This window comes from Limulus polyphemus, unplaced genomic scaffold, assembly GCF_000517525.1.
Source record: "Limulus polyphemus unplaced genomic scaffold, Limulus_polyphemus-2.1.2 Scaffold4623, whole genome shotgun sequence".
Lineage (NCBI taxonomy): Eukaryota > Metazoa > Arthropoda > Merostomata > Xiphosura > Limulidae > Limulus > Limulus polyphemus.
The window spans coordinates 10,127-32,206 of record NW_013670233.1 but is presented as its reverse complement, the minus strand read 5'-3'; the positions used below and the strand labels follow the sequence as shown (position 1 = coordinate 32,206).

Genomic DNA, 22,080 nt, shown 5'->3' with positions numbered 1-22,080 from the left:
TAGGGACGGCTAGCGCACATAGCCCTCGTGTAGCTTTGCGCGAAATTCAAAAACAAAAAACTCGTTGGTAAAATAGTAGCCCAAAAGTAGGCGGTGGGTAGTTGACTTTCCTCTAGTCCATAGCTTCTACATTAGGACGGCTAGCACAGATAGCTCTCGAGTATCTTTGCGCGGAATTGAACGAAGGCTAGTGTAGGAAGGAAGATGAGGCAATATTAAAGTTTTGATTTATGGCGGGAAAAGAATTACTATAATGATTTTGAGAGAAATATAAAAAATAAAATCCACAATCAAACACCAGATAACTTAGTTTTGTACATATAAGTCATATTAAGTTTTAAATTATTTTAAGCACGTCAAGAATAATTTATGGTATATTCGGCTATAATATAATCCATTGTATATAGTGTTTCATGAATATTTTTGTCTTTAGAATATTTTGGGAACGATAAAAATTGTTTGTTATTTTTGTATTTTTAGGCTTTCTTTATTGTAATTGCATAATCACAGAGAAATATTATTTTACGATAATTTTTAGTCTTTAAAATCCACATTACGTAATTTAAGGACGAATTTAATCTTATTAGACTTAAGCTTGTGTAATACTATTAAAGATTAAATTCTAGTAACTGTTTTTTGAGTCTGTTTTCCAGAAGTTTCGTATTGACGCGGGATTGTATGTAAGTAAAAATATGCAAACTCTACTTGAAAATAGGCTTACGAAAATCATTTACCATTTTGAATCTAAAAATGTGAATTATAACTTAACAGCTGATGGAGCTTAACTACACAATTACAGTTTAACAGTTAACATTCAGAAGATAGAAACGTGTTAAGAGCATTAACAATAAAGATATGTTCGTTATAGCTTATCCTTACAAGTGAGGTAAGTCCCATGGTTTATCATTTTTATCAGACTTTCAAGCAGTTCTTGGTTTGACTTGCTTGTATCGTTTTCAAAACCTAACATTCTCCTTCCTATTATTTTTTTTTAAATGTTTGTTTGTTTGTAGTTAAACACGAAACTACACAATGGGCTATCTGTGGTCTGGCCACCACGAGTATCGAAACCCGGTTTCTAGCAGTATAAGTCCGCAGACATACCGCTATGCCACTAGGGGGGGGGGGCGTTTTTGAAATGAAATTTCCGTTATTGAGAGGAGCAGAAGGAATTTTATGAAGAGCTGATAAGAATCAGTAAATCTTTCAATATATGTATAAATGAATCATATATTAAGATGAACACTGGGGAGTGACGATCTCACAATCCCATTATCAGTTTGTGAAATCATTTGTATTTATTTCTGAATAATAATCGGTATTGTTGCCTAAACAATAAAAATTATTGTTGCCCCGTATACGTGGTAGTAACTTACCCATAATTGTGCGATCCAGCTCTGGATTTTTGTCGATTTCTTTGTTGCTTGGAAACAGATTATGATAATGACATTCGGCTGTGGAAAATAATAGATCAGTTACACTCCAATATTACTGTAGTTTAAATAAACACAACATTAATCACAATTGTGTTATACACAACTGACTCTTTGCTTTGTGCGCATATAGACTTTGATTAATCGTTCACAATTGTTTCAAACTTAAACAGTTCTTACCTCGGTCTTTATTTTACATGTCAAAAGTTGTTATTATGTTTCTTCTACTACAGGATTTAACTTCTATGCCAAGCTTTTATTGTATAACTTTACGAAGTTTAGAGAAAGTGGCTGAAACCCGCTAATTAAGTTTTAGTTTTGTTTTTCTAACATATTGTGATGTTGATAAAAGCTAGAAAGAAACCAAAAACAATTCGAGTAAATATCCACGATGTGCAGACAACAGATATAATCTCAGTAGAACCTAAAGTTAAGCAAAATTAATACAAAATGACTTCACATTAGTTAAAGAAATACAAAGTGGCTTCACACTTAATATAGATATATAAAATGACTTTACATTAGTTAAAGAAATACAAAATGGCTTCACACTAAATATAGAAATACAAAATGACTTTACACTAAATATAGAAATACAAAATGACTTCACATTAGCTAAAGAAATACAAAGTGGCTTCACATTAGCTAAAGAAATACAAAGTGGCTTCACACGAAATATAAAAATACAAAATGACTTCATACTAGCTAAAGGAATACAAAGTGGCTTCACACTAAATATAGAAATACAAAATGACTTCACATTAGCTAAAGAAATGCAAAATGGCTTTACACTAAATATAAAAATACAAAATGACTTCATACTAGCTAAAGGAATACAAAGTGGCTTCACACTAAATATAAAAATACAAAATGACTTCACATTAGCTAAAGAAATGCAAAATGGCTTCACACTAAATATAGAAATACAAAGTGACTTCATACTAGCTAAAGGAATACAAAGTGGCTTCACACTAAATAAAGAAATACAAGGTGGTTTCACACTAGCTATAGAAATACAAGGTGGTTTCACACTAAATATAGAAATACAAAATGACTTCACACTAGCTAAAGGAATATAAAGTGGCTTTACACTAGCTAAAGGAATACAAGGTGGTTTCACACTAGATATAGAAATACAAGGTGGTTTCACACTAAATATAGAAATACAAAGTGGCTTCACACTAGATAAAGGAATACAAGGTGGTTTCACACTAGATATAGAAATACAAAGTTATTGATGTTAAACAATAATAATAAACTTAAGTCTTATATAATTATGAGAATAAGACGTATTTTTCATAGTGTGAATGAAAATTCTCATTAATATGCGTTTGTAAGTGACAGATATTCACACTACATTATGTACGTTATGAAACGTTTGTAAGTGACAGATATTCACACTACATTATGTACGTTACGAAACGTTTGTCAGTGACAGATTTTTACACTACATAATGTACGTTACGAAACGTTTGTAAGTGACAGATATTCACAATACATCATGTACGTTACGAAACGTTTGTCAGTGACAGATTTTTACACTACATAATGTACGTTACGAAACGTTTGTAAGTGACAGATATTCACAATACATCATGTACGTTACGAAACGTTTGTAAGTGAGAGATATTCACACTACATCATGTACGTTACGAAACGTTTGCAAGTGAGAGATATTCACACTACATAATGTACGTTACGAAACGTTTGTAAGTGACAGATATTCACACTACATTATGTACGTTACGAAACGTTTGTAAGTGACAGATATTCACACTACATAATGTACGTTACGAAACGTTTATAAGTGACAGATATTCACACTACATTATGTACGTTACGAAACGTTTGTAAGTGAGAGATATTCACACTACATTATGTACGTTACGAAACGTTTGTAAGTGAGAGATATTCACACTACATAATGCACGTTACGAAACTTTTGTAAGTGACAGATATTCACACTACATAATGTACGTTACGAAACTTTTGTAAGTGACAGATATTCACACTACATAATGTACGTTACGAAACTTTTGTAAGTGACAGATATTCACACTACATCATGTACGTTACGAAACGTTTGTAAGTAACAGAAACGAGATGATGACTATAAATTTCCTCCCTAAACAATTTATTAATTAGAATCATGTGACAGACCAATATATAAAAGCTGCTCTATTGTTTCATTTATCTGCATACTCTCACAACTGATACTTTCATCATTTATCTGCATACTCTCACAACTGATACTTTCATCATTTATCTGCATACTCTCACAACTGATACTTTCATCATTTATCTGCATACTCTCACAACTGATACTTTCATATTCAAAACCAGATCCGAAACATGATAACAGTAATATAGAATTATTTGGTATGATATGAAACTCACGTGTTAGTAACAAAATGAATAACAATATATATATATATGACCTGTTTTTAAACATTAGGTTTCAAAGAGCTAACAAAGATAGGCAACCGAAAAAGTTTTGGATTCGTTTTGCAGCTTGTTTTATAAAACACATGCAGTTAAAGTCTAGTTTACTGTGGAATGATGATTTAGGATAAAGAAACTCTTAGGACGATTTAATTCATATGTATTGTCACCTATATTGTTTTATGGTAAGAGTCTGTGTGGCATTAAATCTTTATTTTAACTTAACACTAAATATTGATTATTTTTTTACACGTTGTTTTAGGTTCTTTTTCAGCCATGGTCTCGAGCACACGATATATGTTGTCGTTTGTTAGGAAACACTTGGTGATGTTGTTTGATTCAAACATGTGGTAGATTCTGATATTTCTCAAGTCTTGCTCGCTTGTTGGTTTAGAACATATTATATAATCTGCCATTTATTAAGTCTTGTTCACTTGTTGGTTTAGAACATACTATATAATCTGACATTTATTAAGTCTTGCTCGCTTGTTGGTTTAGAACATACTATATAATCTGACATTTATTAAGTCTTGTTCACTTGTTGGTTTAGAACATACTATATAATCTGACATTTATTAAGTCTTGTTCGCTTGTTGGTTTAGAACATACTATATAATCTGACATTTATTAAGTCTTGCTCGCTTGTTGGTTTAGAACATACTATATAATCTGACATTTATTAAGTCTTGCTCGCTTGTTGGTTTAGAACATACTATATAATCTGACATTTATTAAGTCTTGTTCATTTGTTGGTTTAGAACATACTATATAATCTGACATTTATTAAGTCTTGTTCGCTTGTTGGTTTAGAACATACTATATAATCTGACATTTATTAAGTCTTGTTCACTTGTTGGTTTAGAACATACTATATAATCTGACATTTATTAAGCCTTACTCGCTTGTTCGTTTCGAACTTATTATATAATCTGACATTTCTTAAGCCTTACTCACTTGTTGGTTTCGAACATACGATATATTCTTACATCTCTTAGGTGTTGGCTTAGAAGTTATTCTTAAGCCTTGTTCACTCGTTGGTTTAAAACACACTATATATTTTGCCATTTCTTAAGCCTTGTTTACTTGTTGCTTCCAAACACACTATACTTCCTGAAATGTATTAGTATACAGTTCTGCTTTTAATCCTTGTTATCACAGAGGCGCACAGAAGTCACAAGTTAGCCCAAGCTTCTTCTTCATGAACAAGTGTTTTTATTAATTGTTTCAGAGTAGTACTGAGATGTTTACACGATATCAGAAACATATTTTCCATTTATAAATAATAGCTTACGATTAACATATTTAACATGTTTTACTTAATGTATTTTGTGAGGGCAAATACAACATCAATCTTTCTTACAGAAAACTAAATCAAAACTAAACCCTTTTTTTTTTTGGTTAAAATCAACCAAAATGCAATTCTTAGGAGAATTAAAATAAAAATCAGATTTATTAATCAGAAAATTAAACATTTTAGTACTCGTAACAAATGAATTACTGTGATAACGTAATATGATGCCACTAATTATGTGTTAGGAGTATTTGAAATAGGAAAGATGAGCATATTATTAAACCCGTAAATGCTCGGTTACTTTTTTTATTTGTCTTCTATTTTACAAGCAACTCTTAAGATGTAAAATATATTCATTGTGAAAGGATTCTCATGGTATTTTTCTACAAAATATTTATTTTTACAGTGTTGTTTTTGTCGGTTCGTTTGTTTTTGAATTTCGCGCAAAGCTCCACGAGGGCTATCTGCGCTAGCCGTCCCTAATTTAGCAGTGTAAGACTAGAGGTAAGGCAGCTGGTCATCACCATCCACCGCAAACGCTTGGGCTACTCTTTTGCCAGCGAATAGTAAGATTGACCGTCACATTATAACGACCCCACAGCTCAAAGGGCGAGCATGTTTGGTGGGACGGAGATTCGAACCCGCGACCGTCAGATTGTGAGCCGAGCCCCCTAACCACCTGGCCATGCTGGGCCTGTTTTTGTCGGTATTTCCGCGCAAAGCTAAACAATGGGCTGTCAGCGATCTGCCCACCGCGGATAATCGAACCCCGGATTTTAGTGTTGCAAGCCCGGAAACCTCCGCGTGTGTGTGTGTGCGTAAACGAGCTATTCACAATTATTCAATGCATAAGAAAAGAAGTTTTTTTTTATTATAAATATTATACTCAGATTAGATTCACAAACTTAGAAAAATGTTCTGGCAAAATGCCAAATACAAACTACTCTTGCTGGTGCGTTAACTGAAAAGGTTTCTGGGAGGAGCTTTTGAAAGGAATAAAATCTATCATTCAGACAAGTATATTGGGTAACGTGTTCTTTTCTTCCTGTGTTTTAAACACAAGAGATTTCTTATGCAAAAATAAGCAGCATCCATAAACACAAAACCATTTGATATTCCGGACTCGTGCGCTTCTCCATCACGTGGATGTTGACAACAGACTACAAAGAGTGATGTCATCTGAAGATCGATGAAGTAGAAGTGACAAGTGTCCAAAATGTCTACTGCCACACAGAAACGAGTAAATATTCTTTAAAAGTACGTTGTGTGTTATAGTGCTCCGTGTAAGTGGTTTAGGTACTTTATCCCATTGCTCTTTTCTCAAATCACGTTATTACCTTACGATAACGCAAGCCAGGTGTGAAATATTTCTATTAACAGTAGCTTTATTAATGTCCACATTTCTATACTGTTTTTCTTATCTTCAAATACAGAGATAATATCATAAAACGATAACAAAATGAGTCTTCAGTTGCCCGAGTGTCAGCAGTAAGTATACGGACTTGCAACACTCAAAACCGGTGTTCGATTCTCCGCTGTGTACGCAGGAGATTGCTTAATGTGGCTTTGCTTTAAAACAAGCAAACCTAGACGTTAGACAAATTTGTTTGTTGTTAAGCACAAAGCTGTATAATGGGTTAGCTGTGTTGCGTACACCACAGGTTTCTAATCCATAATTTTAGCGTTATAAGCCCTAGTTTAGTGTTGAGCCAACGGGAGACACTTTAGACAAATTAAATTTTATTAGAATTATTTGTGCCAGACTTAAATAATTGTTTAGATTTTTTTTTCATAAAAAAATATTTTTAAACTTCGTTAAATATTTCCAATTTTTAGCTACAATCAATGACGAAGTCAGTCTACATCAAAATAAGATTTATGTAAAAAAAAAAAAATTAAATCTCAGTACAATAATTTATTGATTTTTTCCCCGTGAACAGTTCAACTTATATACTTTTTTTTTCTAATTTACACGAAACTACACATATAAATGTTAGTGATCTCTAAAGTCCAAGTGATTAAACTTTGTTAATTGTACCACAAAGTTCAAAGTCACGCTGATGGTCAACCACTTAGAGAGAGAGAGAGTATCTTGGCACCTACGCCTAATTTTATGGGGGTGAAATATGTTATGTTGTATATTTTACGTTGGTTACTCCAAAAGTCCAAAATATTTCGGGGAGGGGGTGAGTACCTCTCCGGTTTTTTTTTTCAATAAAGAATACAACTGTTTGTTTGTTTTTAAGCACAAAGCTACACAAATGACTATCTGTGCTCTGCCCACCACGGGTATCGAAACCCGGTTTCTAGACTTATAAGCCCGGAGATATACCGCTGTGCCACTGGAGAGCTAAAGAATAGTTTAATGACTACTATTAAAACGAGACGGTGAACATCAATGATAGAATTGAGTTCTACACAGAGCGCGTGCATGAGCGTGAGATTTGATTGTGTATATATATAAATATTTCTTTAACAGTAAAGTATCGAAATTTATAATAGCCGATAATTTTTAATTTTTTTTAATGTTAGATCATTTGTTACGGTTAATAAAATATATTTTTGTTTCAAGTCCATTTGAAATTATTTGTTCCAACATACTAGAAACTGAATCCCAGACAAACAAGAACAATACAAATACTAAATATCTATTCATTCCAACATACTAGAAACTGAATAGTAGACAAACAAGAACAATAAAAATACTAAATATATATATTCGTTCCAACATACTAGAAACTGAATAGAAGACAAACAAGAACAATAAAAATACTAAACATCTATTCGTTCCAACATACTAGAAACTGAATAGTAGACAAACAAGAACAATAAAAATACTAAATATCTATTCGTTCCAACATACTAAAAAACTGAATAGTAGACAAACAAGAACAATACAAATACTAAATATATATTCGTTCCACAAAAAGCAGCTTTTTTCGTCAATTCTTCCAATTCTAAATTACGTTTCAAAGGTTCTCTAGGTTGACAGTTTGAACTTTAAAACGTTCTCCAGGTTGACAGTTTAAACTTTAAAAAGTTCTCTAAGTTGACAGTTTAAACTTTAAAACGTTCTCCAGATTGACAGTTTAAACTTTAAAAAGTTCACTAGGTTGACAGTTTAAACTTTAAAAAGTTCTCTAAGTTGACAGTTTAAACTTTAAAAAGTTCTCTAGGTTGACAGTTTAAACTTTAAAAAGTTCTCTAAGTTGACAGTTTAAACTTTAAAAAGTTCTCTAAGTTGACAGTTTAAACTTTAAAACGTTCTCCAGATTGACAGTTTAAACTTTAAAAAGTTCACTAGGTTGACAGTTTAAACTTTAAAAAGTTCTCTAGGTTGACAGTTTAAACTTTAAAAGTTATCTAGGTTGACAGTTTAAACTTTAAAAAAGTTATCTAGGTTGAGAGATTAAGCTTTCGAAGGTTCTCTAGAATGACAGTTTAAGCTTTCAAAGGTTCTCTAACTTGACAGAATAAGCTTTTGAATGTTCTCTAGGATGACAGTTTAAGCTTTCTCGTTGATTTTACTCACACACATATATATATAAAAACCTGATAACTCAGTTGATTTATTAACATATTTAAATATACACGAACGAGAATGAAATTGTTCTCTTTCGCCTCGCCTCCTGGTTCTAACTCTTGTGTTTGAGTTTATTACATAAAACATGTTGTGGCTTATAATAAGTCTTGCATACTCGACTGTAAAGCCGAGAATGGTCGATAATCTCTAACGATACACGGACCTCCACAATAGCATTCTCCTATCAATGCTAACGAGGTAGTTATTTTACTAACGTTAGAGCCTCCAGCAGTTCGAAGAAAGTGGGAGGAGAACATGGAGAAAGCTCGTCAATTAGCTTCACCTTTTGTCAGAACAGCGCGTGGTCATTTAAATACTTAATCTAGTCTGTATTTTGATTTTCGTAAAGATGTTACGAGTCAAGGTTGAACGAACGTCGGCAGACCAACCATACGGCGCTTTCATAAATGGTTTTTCTTATACACGCAAAAACTGTAATGAAACACTACATCACATGGAAACTGTATATTAATATGAATTCTACTGGATTATAAAAATTTTTTTTATTTAGAATGACTGAATCTTAAAAATTGCTTGTTCCATAATTATGGAACAAAACTTCACCATTGGCACATTGAGCTTTAAATGTATATTGTATAATAAACGTGAATCAATTTTCTCACAAACTAGCGTGGCTTTTATTTCTTCTCTCGTCTCTCTCTCTTTCAACAATACGAGATTGATAACAGAGGCCTGTAATGTTTATTGTCTTGAAATCTTTACATGTTCTACAGTAATTCCTGTACGCTGAATCCGAAAATGATATCCATTGTTCTCCATCACGTACAGATTTTTCACAAAACGTCATAATGCAATACATGAAAGAACGACTAGAACACGTAGTTTTGAGACTAAAAGATGTAGATTTCACAAAAAAAAAAAACAATCAAGATGAACGAGGATGCATATTCGTTTGACATCAATATTCTTCCCTTTTCTTCAGTTTGTTTCTATTTTTGTTAACAAACATAATAATAAAAAATGTTCATTGTGGTAAACGAAATAATAGTTTGATCTAAGTAAGAGTTTTTTTTCAAATTCCCGATTTGTAAAAAAATCCTTACGTGATAGAAAAAATAAGGAATATTATTTTCGAAATCTGCGTAGCTGAATTATGGAAAATCCGTTATTAAAACCAAAACAACTTCTCTGAAATTTATTCCTTAGGAATTTGTATCATTTTGGCTTTGTTTTTGTGTTCCCCCTTAAGGAAGGGGGAGAGACCATCTCAAGGGGTATTTAAAGAAGTTTAAATTCGCAGGTCTGTGTTATTTATACAGAACGCACGTCAGGGTGCAGGATAATCAATGAACACTGATAATAACAGATAATAGTCACATTAGCCTAATTTAGCAATTGTTGTTGTTTGTAATTAAGCACAAAGCTACGCAATGGGCTATCTGTGCTCTGCCCACCACGGGTATCGAAACCCGGATTCTAGCGTTGTAAGTCCGCAGACATACCGCTGTTCCACAAGGGGGCCTTGATTTAGCAATTGACTTGATAATCTGTTTATCAATGACAGAAAGTACAGTGTACACCTTTTGTAAAACGCCCTTTACCACGTCCAAACTTTTCTGAAAAACGAACGATTCTCCCTGTGTCACTTGTTTGTTTGTTTGTTATGGATTTTGCGCAAAGCTACACGAGGGCTATCTGTGCTAGCCGTCCCTAATTTAACAGTGTAAGACTAGAGGGAAGGCAGCTACTCATCACCACCCACCGCCAACTACTCTTTTCCCAACGAATAGGGAGATTGACCGTCACATTATAACGTCCCCACGGCTGAAAGGGCGAGCATGTTTGGTGGGACGGGGATTCGAACCCGCGACCCACAGCTTGCGAGTCGAGCACCATAACCACCTGGCCATGCTACACCTGTGCCACTGGTGACATTTAGATCAGACCCATCTAACATAAGTAATTTTTAAGATATAATAATTTCAAATATTTTTTGTATCACCCTGTAAAGCTTTTTCTTTGGAAACCTACAACGTCAAATACTTTGATAAATTTGTATAATATTTTCATGGATTCTCGTTCTTCTCGTGAACAAAGTCTTTATTTTTAATATTGTTATTACTGGAAACTTCTACGTGTTCCGACTAAATATGATAGGATTATCGTCCGAATAAGAATATTATCTGAAAACTTATGATTTCACTAAGACTTAGAAATCCTTAAAATGAGTTCACGCTGTCGCATAACTTTTCTTTTCAAACGCAAAATTATTGCTACAAAACTAATCAAAGCTCACTCCAAAATCCTCTTTTTTTTCCTTCCTTTTAATATTGGAAAGTCACATAATTTCAATGATTCTTAGAAAAGAGAATAAAAGGCAGAATAAAACTATGCGTTTTTTTTTCTCTTTGTGGCAGAGAAATAATTGATTATTTTTTTTATACTTTCTCTGGTATATTACGTATATATATTTATGTATAATGAGAAATAAAAAGTGTAATATTGTCCTTGGTGTAAATCTGGCTTTTACCAATTTTCAATTACTTTTTTTATTCATAGATGGAGCTTTATTCCGATAATGATCATTTACAAAACTACCAATTCAGAGCAATACAATAACGGGATTTATCGTAGAATAAAGATCTAGAATGTTAAACCAATATAAACGATAAATAGGATTATGTAACAATAAGACTTATTAAACTGAAACTAAACACAGTAGTTACACAAAGGAAGAGGGCTATCCCGAACATCATGGGTATCGAAACACGGATTCCAGCGTTGTAAGTCCGCAGATATTGATTAACGTTTTTTTTTCTTTAACATGTTACATGAAAGTCATTAGCCATTAAGTTATCAGCATTTAATCTTTAAGTTTTTGCACTCCACTCCCAAATTTTCTTTACAGAATTACGACGCTAAAATCCGGGTTTCGATACCCGTGGTGGGCAGAGCCCCGATAACCCATTGTGTTGCTTTATGCTTAACTTCAAACAAACAAAAAATAACGATATATTTAGAGAATTACGACGCTAAAATTAGGGTTTCGATACCCGTGATGAGCAGACCACCGATAGCCCATTGTATTACTTTATGCTTGACTTTAAACAAATAACGATAAGCTTAGATTTCACGCTGTAGATGGTAACCTACTTTATATATTTTTTATTATATTCTGATGAACCAAGAGCGACCACTTTCCCACAACTGCTTTGTTTTTTGTTTTTTTAATTTCGCGCAAAGCAACACGAGGGCTATCTACGCTCGCCGTCCCTAATTTAGCAGTGAAAGACTAGAGAGAAGGCAGCTAGTCATCACCACCCACAGTCACCTTTGGGGCTACTCTTTTACCAAAGAATAGTGGAATTGACCGTCACATTATAACGCCCCCATAGCTGTAAGGGCGAGCATGTTTGGTTAGACGGAAATTCGGACCTGCGACCATCAGATTGCGAGTTAAGCGCCCTAACCACCTGGCCATATGCATTTAGTAGATAGGCTTTCGTGTGGTTATGAGACGTCGTTAAAGTCGCTGATGAAACATTGTTTTGACAGATATAAAGTTTCGTTTTTCAGCGCATTACTTACATTGGATTCGGGTGTGAAGCGTGGATGGAAATGTGTCGTACACTCATGCCAACCATGGCTAGTTGTGGCAATGGCATACCTTTAAAATTTTCTTGAAGCACTAAGACAACTGTGACAACTGGTGAGGCATTGGTAAGTTCACGGACTTACAGCACTGAAATCCGAGGCTCTATTCCTCGCGGTGGACAGAGCAGATAGCTCAGTGTGGCTTATTTCTAAGACCACCACCATCAAGAACGAGTTTTTCTATTACAATATTACTACTACTACTAGTAGTTAGACCTGTATAGCCCCCTGGTGGGACAGGGGTAAGCCATCGGATTTGCAACGCCACAATTAGGGGTTCGATTCTCTTCGGTGGACACAGCAGATAACCCACACAGAGAGACCTGTGTATAAAAAAAAAGTTACGTTGTTTATTACGCTAATTATTAGTTCTGATCTATTTAGTTAACTTGTTTTGATCAGAGGTTGCTGATAATAGAATGCCCATTATTAATTAGGGTGAGTTAATCAAGTAATTTTGACAAAGTACAGGTACATTTATGTGATAAGTTTCTAATTAGTAAATGCCATAACGAGCATATCTTTCTAAAATAGCCATTTTGGTTATAAACGTATATTGACTATATCACTAGACAATAAAAAGTGCTTTCTAGTGGCACAGCAGTTTGTCTGCGGACTTACAACGCTAGAAACCGGGTTTCGATACCCGTGATAGGCAGAGCACAGGTAGCCCATCGTGTAGCTTTGTGCTTAATTAGAAAAAACAAACAATAAAAATTATATTAACTGAGATCGAAAATCATATTTAAAAGAATGTATATGTATTATTCCTTATCAAAAATTACCGCAACGTTTTTTGTTTGGTTTTTTTATCGTTTCTCAGAGTTTAGGTAACCAAAACAAAATTACAAACGCAGAAACAAAGTTTGGATTTTTACGCGTTTATCGAAACATTGTGTGAAGAGAAAATGGGATTCACTTATTGCGATATCCTTGAAATTTGCTGATCTTTGCCAGACATGTTAAAATTGCTGAGGGTCGCGGGTTCGAATCCCCGTCCCACCAAACATGTTAGTCCTTTCAACCGTGGGGACATTATAATGTGACGGTCAATCCCACTATTCATTGGTAAAAGAGTAGGCCAAGAGTTGGCGGTGGGTGGTGATGACTAGCTGCTTTCCCTCTAGTCTTACACTACTAAATTAGGGACGGCTAGCGCAGATAGCCCTGGTGTAGCTTTGAGCGAAATTAAAAAAACAAACAACAATAAATAGGACGCTCAATATTGCCAAATCTTAAAGCTGACCATCACTCAGCAGACATATTCTACGCATGTACTAAAAATTATCAGACCCAGTCAAACGTTCACCCAGTACACACATACCAAAAAGTACATTATACACGTTTAAACCCCACTATTAAGAATAAAATCATTAGCTGGGGAAGGTGTTGGCTAACAGATCAAACAGCAACAATGGTAACAGAAAGAAAAACTTTGTCTGAAGAGACAGTTTAAAATTGTATTTTAAAAGAAAGAAACTATTTAAAACCAAATGTTGATTCCAATACAAACTTTACTTACACGTTTGAGAACCTGTAAATATATTAACAAGTGGCTTACATATTAGTAAGTTGAAAAATTAAAATGCTAACACACAGGAGGTGTTTCTTAGTTCCAGAAACAGCCACTTGAAGAATACGAAATTAAGTGTCATTTCAATTAACTTCCTTCATAGAGCATAACAACTAAAACTATAAACTGGTATCTGAAATACTGAAAATAAAAACACTCACTTTTAGATACTGGATCATTTTCGGATGTTTTATTTATTATTTGTGTTCTACAAATTCGCCAGAGCCCCGAGTGACTGTATAAAAAAATAATTCTCGTCTTATTGACATAGAGGCCGCCACTGTCAGGTGAGGATACTGTGAACCAGTAGTCGGTACTCATAGCGATAATCCATAATATGACTGCTATGGTTGACCCTAAGGTGAAACAAACCAAGGCACGTTGTTCACATCTAACAGCTGCGGCAGAATCGTGACGCAGACGGTTTCCATTATGAGCCATGGCGTCTTCTCTTCATGGTCTTCCTCTGTAAACAGACATCAAATGTTAATTGATTTTTTTCCTATTGTAATTACAATAAATAATGTGTAGTTTTCTTCAAAATCATTAAGAAATTCCTAAGAGTTTTCTTTTAACGGTGAGTAATAGGATTCACATCAGGCAAGAAAGATAATCTAACCCTATTTTAGGTAGTCCAAAGGTTAAGTATGATCATCTAACCCTATTTTAGGTAATCCAAAGGTTAAGTATGATAATCTAACGCTATTTTAGGTAGTCCAAAGGTTAAGTATGATAACCTAGTGGTATTTTAGGTAGTCCAAAGGTTAAGTATGATAACCTAATGGTATTTTAGGTAGTCCAAAGGTTAAGTATGATAACCTAATGGTATTTTAGGTACTCCAAAGGCTAAGTATGATACTTTAACGCTATTTCAGGTAGTCCAAAGGTTAAGTAGGATAACCTAATGGTATTTTAGGTAGTCCAAACGTCAAGTATAATCCAATAAATATTACCTTCGATGTTTTAATGTAAATGCAGTCTTTATAACACTATATTACACGTTTTTGATACCTCCAACACACACAACTGGACTTCTATGAATACATTTACAAACTAAAGTGTCTTAGTTTTACTCGCCTCACAACCTGCGGATCATGGGTTCGAATCCCGTCACCGAACATACTCGCCCTTTCAGCCGTCGGAGCGCTATAATGTATGATAAATCCCACTATTCGTTGGAAAAGAGTATCCCAAGAACTGACGGTAGATGGTGTTGACTAGCCGCCTTCTCTCTAATGTATCACTTCTAAATTAGGGACTGCCTAGCGTATATATCCTTCGAGTAGCTTTCAACAAACAAAGAAATCTTAATTTCTAAGGAAATGAAAATCAGAGAGCCTTAAACAACAAAAAGGCAATGTTTAGTATGAGCTAAGCCTTAAACAACAAAGAGGCCATGTTTAGTATGAACTAAGCCTTAAACAACAAAGAGGCCATGTTTAGTATGAGCTAAGCCTGAAACAACAAAGAGGCCATGTTTAGTATGAGCTAAGCCTTAAACAACAAAGAGGCCATGTTTAGTATGAACTAAGCCTTAAACAACAAAGAGGCCATGTTTAGTATGAGCTAAGCCTGAAACAACAAAGAGGCCATGTTTAGTATGAGCTAAGCCTGAAACAACAAAGAGGCCATGTTTAGTATGAGCTAAGCCTTAAACAACAAGGCCCGGCATGGCCAAATGGTTAGGGCGCTCGACTCGTAATCTGAGGGTCGCGGGTTCGAATCCCCGTCGCACCAAACATGCCAACCTCCGCCTTTGCCTGGTCCCAAGTCCAGGATGAGAAAGGAGGAGGGTTGGGCGCGGGGTTAGCAACTCACCCCGTAAAAACCAACCTGTTACTGCAACAACACCTTCCGTTGGCGAGGTGTTGTAGCGGCCCTATGCTCCACTGGGAGTTTAGAGGAATAAAAAAAAAAGCCTTAAACAACAAAGAGGCCATGTTTACTATGAGCTAAGCCTTAAACAACAAAGAAGTGACGTTTAGTATGAGCTAATAACTTTCAACCTCTATGTCTCTTGCTGTTACGATTCGAACCCCTGAGTACATCTTATATATATAGTTTAACGTAAAAGATAGTCCCTAAACGAGTTATTTATTGTTTCACTAAGTTTGTTTGTTTGAAGTTAAGCACAAATGAGCTATCTGTGTTCTGCCCACCACGGGTATCGAAAACCGCTTTCTAGCGTTGTAAGTCCGCAGACACACCGCTTTGCATCTGGAGGGTCTTGAAATAAAGAAGGGTTAAATGACTAAGGGTTAGGGAATATATTCCCATCGAAGTAGAAAAATTCTGAGATGACCATAAATGATGGACGCTTTTACTACTGCAAATAACTGTCATCAGTTCCAATTAATTGTTTTTTGTAAACGTAACAGGAAGTGTGCATATATAACGACCAGAAAATATTGTGCAAATATCATTACAGTCTATATGAAGCGAGGAACTGTAGACAAACAAGAGCATATAAACACTGTGATGTTATCATTACAGTCAGTATGAAGCGAGGAACTGTAGACAAACAAGATCATTTAAACACTGTGATGTTATCATTACAGTCAGTATGAAGCGAGGAACTGTAGACAAACAAGAGCATATAAACACTGTGATGTTATCATTACAGTCAGTATGAAGCGAGGAACTGTAGACAAACAAGAGCATATAAACACTGTGGTGTTATCATTACAGTCAGTATGAAGCGAGGAACTGTAGACAAACAAGAGCATATAAACACTGTGATGTTATCATTACAGTCAGTATGAAGCGAGGAACTGTAGACAAACAAGATCATTTAAACACTGTGATGTTATCATTACAGTCAGTATGAAGCGAGTAACTGTAGGCAAACAAGAGCATATAAACACTGTGATGTTATCATTACAGTCAGTATGAAGCGAGGAACTGTAGGCAAACAATAGCATTTAAACACTGTGATGCTTATGCACCGTTGGTATCACGAGTTCAATGATACAGCTCGATTTAATTCTCGTGTTTGGACAATATATTTTGTACTTGAATGCAGAGACAGATGGCTGTTGTATGGAGATTTCACATGTCTAAAAGCTAGAATAACTAATGATATGATAAGCATCATATAAGTATCAAATATATGTATACTTCTAACCCAATTTGATTCCAAGAATTTGGTCGGTGCTTACAAAGAGTAAAACAATATAAATATTGAAAATTGCATATTTTTTTTTTTACATATTATTGTGTACCAAACCCGAAAAGATAAAGAAAAAAAGAGAAGACAAATATTTTAAAACCCAAACTTACGTGTGAATGAACATATATGTCGATCTTTACTTAATGAGATGAAATTGTGTCCTATGAACACTTAATTTTACAGACCTCATATCTGGCTTTGTTAATAGTTAGAACTTTTATCGCCCACTAATGCGACATTGCACGGTCTAATCAGAAGGGCCCGGCATGGCCAGGTGGTTAAGGCACTCAAATCGCAATCTGAAGGTCGCGGGTTTGAATCCCTGTCACACCAAACATGCTCGTCCTTTCAGCCGTGGGGGCATTATAATGTGACAGTCAATCCCACTATTCGTTGGTAAAAGAGTAGCCCAAGAGTTGGCGGTGGATGGTGATGACTAGTTGCCTTCCCTCTAGTCTTACACTGCTAAATTAGGGACGGCTAGCGCAGATAGCCCTCGTGTAGCTTTGCGCGAAATTCAAAAACAAACAAACTAATCAGAAGCTTGAGACCTTCATTCCCGCTACGTTGCTTTGTCTTCAGACAAACAATTGTTGAAATTCCTTTGCACAAAACAAATAAATACGATTAACTAGAAATAATCGATTCGATTTTTCGCCTAGTATTTATTTGGATAGCTTACTGGTTTCTAACGGAGATGTGCAATAAGTGAAATGGCATTGCAAACGATTGTTGCTTGACCTGGAGTTACCTTTATATCACGTGAAGATTTTGTTAACTCAATTTCTATACTCAAGAATTGAGTTCGAGCTTCATAGGAAATAGAGATTCTGATTATACTTAGTTGTCTGGGGGTGGCTTTCTGTGCTGTGCCCACCACGGCTATCGAAACCCAATTTTTAGTGTCATAAGCCTCTAGTCTTAGCGCCAAACTACTGAAAACTATACATTTTTTTTCTCGCACCTTTCTTCCCAAACAAACACAAAAAACAGATAGATAAGGTTAGCAAGAATAGTTAATACTGAAACCAACTAATCTTAAGTCATCAATGTAATAAAGATCGGAGCATTCAATTTCAGGAACTGTTAGTTATTAGTACACTATGTACGTTACCAAATATTATTAATACAATATGTACGTTACCAAATATTATTAGTACATTATGTACGTTATAAAATATCATTAGTACATTATGTACGTTACCAAATATTATTAATACATTATTTACGTTACCAAATATTATTAGTACATTATGTACGTTACCAAATATTATTAATACAATATGTACGTTACCAAATATTATTAATACATTATGTACGTTATAAAATAATATTAGTACATTATGTACGTTACCAAATAATATTAGTAAACTATGTACTTTTATAAAATATTATTACACTATGTACGTTACCAAATAATATTAGTACATTATGTACGTTACCAAGTATTATTATTACACTATGTACCTTATAAAATATTATTATTACACTATGTACGTTACCAAATATTATTAGTACACTATGTACCTTATAAAATATTATTATTACACTATGTACGTCACCAAATAATATTAGTACATTATGTACGTTACCAAATATTATTATTACACTATGTACGTTATAAAATATTATAATTACACTATGTACGTTAGCAAAGTGTAGACAGAAAATACATATAGAGATTGGTTTGGTTTGAATTTCGCGCGAAGCTACACGATGGCTATCTGCGCTAGCCGTCCCTAATTTGGTAGTGTAATACTAAAGGGAAGCCAATTAGTCATCATCACCAACCGTCAACTCTTGGGCTGCTCTTTTACCAACGAATAGTGGGATTGACCGTCACATTATAACGCCCCCACGGCTGAACGGGCGAGCTTGTTTGGTGGGACGGGGATTCGAACTCGCGACCCGAGTCGAGCGCCCTAACCACCTGGCCATGACGGGCCATACATGTAGAGAAAACTAGAAAGCTCTCTTAAAGATGAAACAATTATTTTAAAACGGTAAATATACAGCTTTATATTTCACGAGCAATAAGCAGTTCACTTAGTTTGTCCCTTGAAATAATCTGTTAACAAAACTAATTGAAACTAACCAACGAATGTAAACATAAAAATCTAGTATTTATTCAGAATAAGCTGGTTTCTTAAGCCTTTTTTTTTCTCTATATATAATCAAATATATTAACTCTACGATTTCCATAAAACAAAATTCCTTGAACCACGCTTTTCATGTCACATGCTATACACTTACAAGTAACTTAAACCAAGTTTATAAGAATAATTTTACTGTTCAATCTTGTGGTAAAACAAACCTTTCACTGAGATCTATTGAGTATTTAAGGTTTGGTATATATTACTTTTGGAGTATTGCTTATCTTGATGAAGTTTCCTCACAACTACGGTTCTGCTTGTATCGGTTTCAGTTTTGTTTGAATTTCGCGCAAAGCTACACGAGGGCTATCTGCGCTAGCCGTCCCTAATTTAGCAGTGTAAGACTAGAGGGAAGGCAGCTAGTCATCACCACCCACCGCCAGTGGGATTGACCGTCACATTATAACGCCCCCACGGCTGAAAGGGCGAGCATGTTTGGTGGGACGGAGATTCGAACCCGCGACCCTCAGATTACGAGTCGAGCGCCCTAACCACCTGGCCATGCCGGGCTGCTTGTATCGGATGAATTTAGTAAACAGTTCCACTATGCTGGTAAATAGTACATTCACATCACTCGTACGTTTGAAGATCCATTTATAATATGAAGTTTCTATGTGTCTCAATCTTATATCACAAAACAAAATTCGCCAGTTCGTTAACTGCAACGGTTTTAAGCATAAATCAAAAGAATATATTTATTTATTTGTTTTTAAGCGTAAAATCACACAATGGACTGTTTGCGCTCTGCCCTCCACGTGTATCGAGACCCTGTTTTTAGTGTTATCCTCTCCGCGATATTACCCACCAGGGGGCGCGTATGGTATAATGCAATTAGTCGTTTAATGTCAGCATTTTATTTAATTACTATCGTTATTCCTAACCTGACTGATTTAAACTTATGTAAGTTCTATTAACTATTGGATGTGACTACCTCTGCATGCAGCCACGTGACAACATAAGGTTTCATAGCTCATAATAGAATGGAAAATGCGTTATGTCTGGTTTCATTCTATTTTACGGTATGACATAACCGCTGATGTGGTACTTATTCTAAAAAAGTAAGAGTTATAATAAAATAAAAAAAACATCTTAAGGTTTATACAGAACTAGGTTAAAAAATTAAATATGCTGTCATTTGTAAATTATTTATGAAACATTAAATAGATTTAGGAAATGCATTTATAGAATTGGCAAAGAATATCATCAACATTTGAAGCAAGAGTTGAAAAGTTTGGGAATTTACATTTTCTAAACTGAAAAAGTAAATAACTAGAAAAATTTTATTACGGAATCTCTGTAATAGCCCCTAGTGGCACAGCGGTATGTCTGCTGACTTACAACGCTAGAATCCGGGTTTCGATACCCGTGGTGGGCAGAGCGCAGATAGCCCATTGTGTAGCTTTGTGCTTAACTTAAAACAACAACAACAACTTATTTAGTATAAATAATGTTTTGTTTAGTTGTTGATAAGCGCAAAGCTGCACAATGAGTTAACTATGCTGTGCCCACCTCGGGTATCAAAACCTGGTTTTTAGCGTTATAGGCCTTCACAGTTACCGCCTAGCCTCTGGGGGTGGGAATCAAAGTTGTTCTATGTAGTTTAGATCAGGATCTTCTGCTGGTCATCCAATGTTCATCACAGTCCTGACTATATAACACCATTGATTATCCAGCATCAGGACAAATCCTGATCTGATTACATTTGTAAGAGGTCGTGCTGGACCCAATCCTATATCAGTATATCGTCGATCAGCATGTTCAGTCACTTGAAGTTCAAAAAAAAGGATTTTTCTAAAGTCTATTCATACCGATGCCTATCCATATCATAACAAAATCTCACTTAAAACGATTATATTCATTGATGTTCACAGAGCACTGGCTCCTATGAAACCATGCCTCTTGTGTAAATGAGGCGTTATTATGATTTCTAATGATATCAACAAAAAGACGACCATTTCAGTCACTGCGAGACTCAAGCAGCTCTTCACGACAATATACTTGGCTTCATACTGTTTCTTTGCTGATAATCGCTTCCGTTACTGTTCCGAAGATGATAATGGATGAGTCCGTGGGCAAATGATCTAGCTATCCCTAACTGTCACGTTGCGCAAACAGCGGTCATTTCGTGGCGTAATTGACCTTTCGCGACTTTGTTCAGATACTTTAGTGTACAGACCAGATATCAGATGAAGTGTCGTCAGTCTTCCCGTTGCAGGCCGGGAATGGGTTTTACTTTTTTTTATTTGTTGTTCGGTTTCAACATCTCTAAGAATGTGTACTTTCGTCTTAACCTCCAACCACCATCAGTAGGTATACTAAGGAAAAGAACAACTTTAATCAAACCAGCGATTCAGAAAGTGAAATGAGATTTAGTGTAATTTTCGGGGCGTGCAAAATGCTATGAAAATTTTGGGCACTTAAAAAGTAATCTGCGTCAGTCAGGCCCGTAACTAATGAAGTATCCAGTTTCGTGGATTTATTCAGATGCGATTTATCTCTAGCCGTATTAAATATTCTCCTCACCCTCCCACACCATTTATACTTCTGATTAAATTATACTTGAAGTTGTGATGCAAGTGACGATTCAGGGATTCAGTGAGACAGAAAATCTGGTGAATTTTGTATGTATTTCCAAGTAACTGGTGCTCTAAGAAAGCTATGAATGAAAATAGAAATAACATTAAAAAAAACGAAACTAAAACCTTAAAAATAGTCTTTCTTTTACAAAGTAAGAACTAAGTTAAGCATTGTTAAGAAAAACGTTTAAATATTATGATAACATCAAACTAAACGACGAACGAATAGAGAAAGAAAGACAATT

At 34.9% G+C, this 22,080-nt stretch overlaps 1 protein-coding gene across 1 annotated transcript in view; it reads right to left on the bottom strand.

The window, feature by feature from the left end:
- The window catches only part of LOC106471433 (transmembrane protein 114-like), a gene marked incomplete at its 3' end in the record, with an annotated part of 30,583 nt that extends 16,169 nt beyond the window's left edge, over positions 1 to 14,414 (bottom strand). Inside the window, exons 1-2 of the mRNA XM_013932035.2 lie at positions 14,099 to 14,414; positions 1,377 to 1,454 (exon numbers count right to left, since the gene is read on the bottom strand). Coding sequence (XP_013787489.1) covers positions 1,377 to 1,454; positions 14,099 to 14,378 — 358 coding nt within the window. The remainder of the gene's footprint in view (positions 1 to 1,376; positions 1,455 to 14,098) is intronic.
- Between the last annotated feature and the right edge of the window lie 7,666 nt (positions 14,415 to 22,080).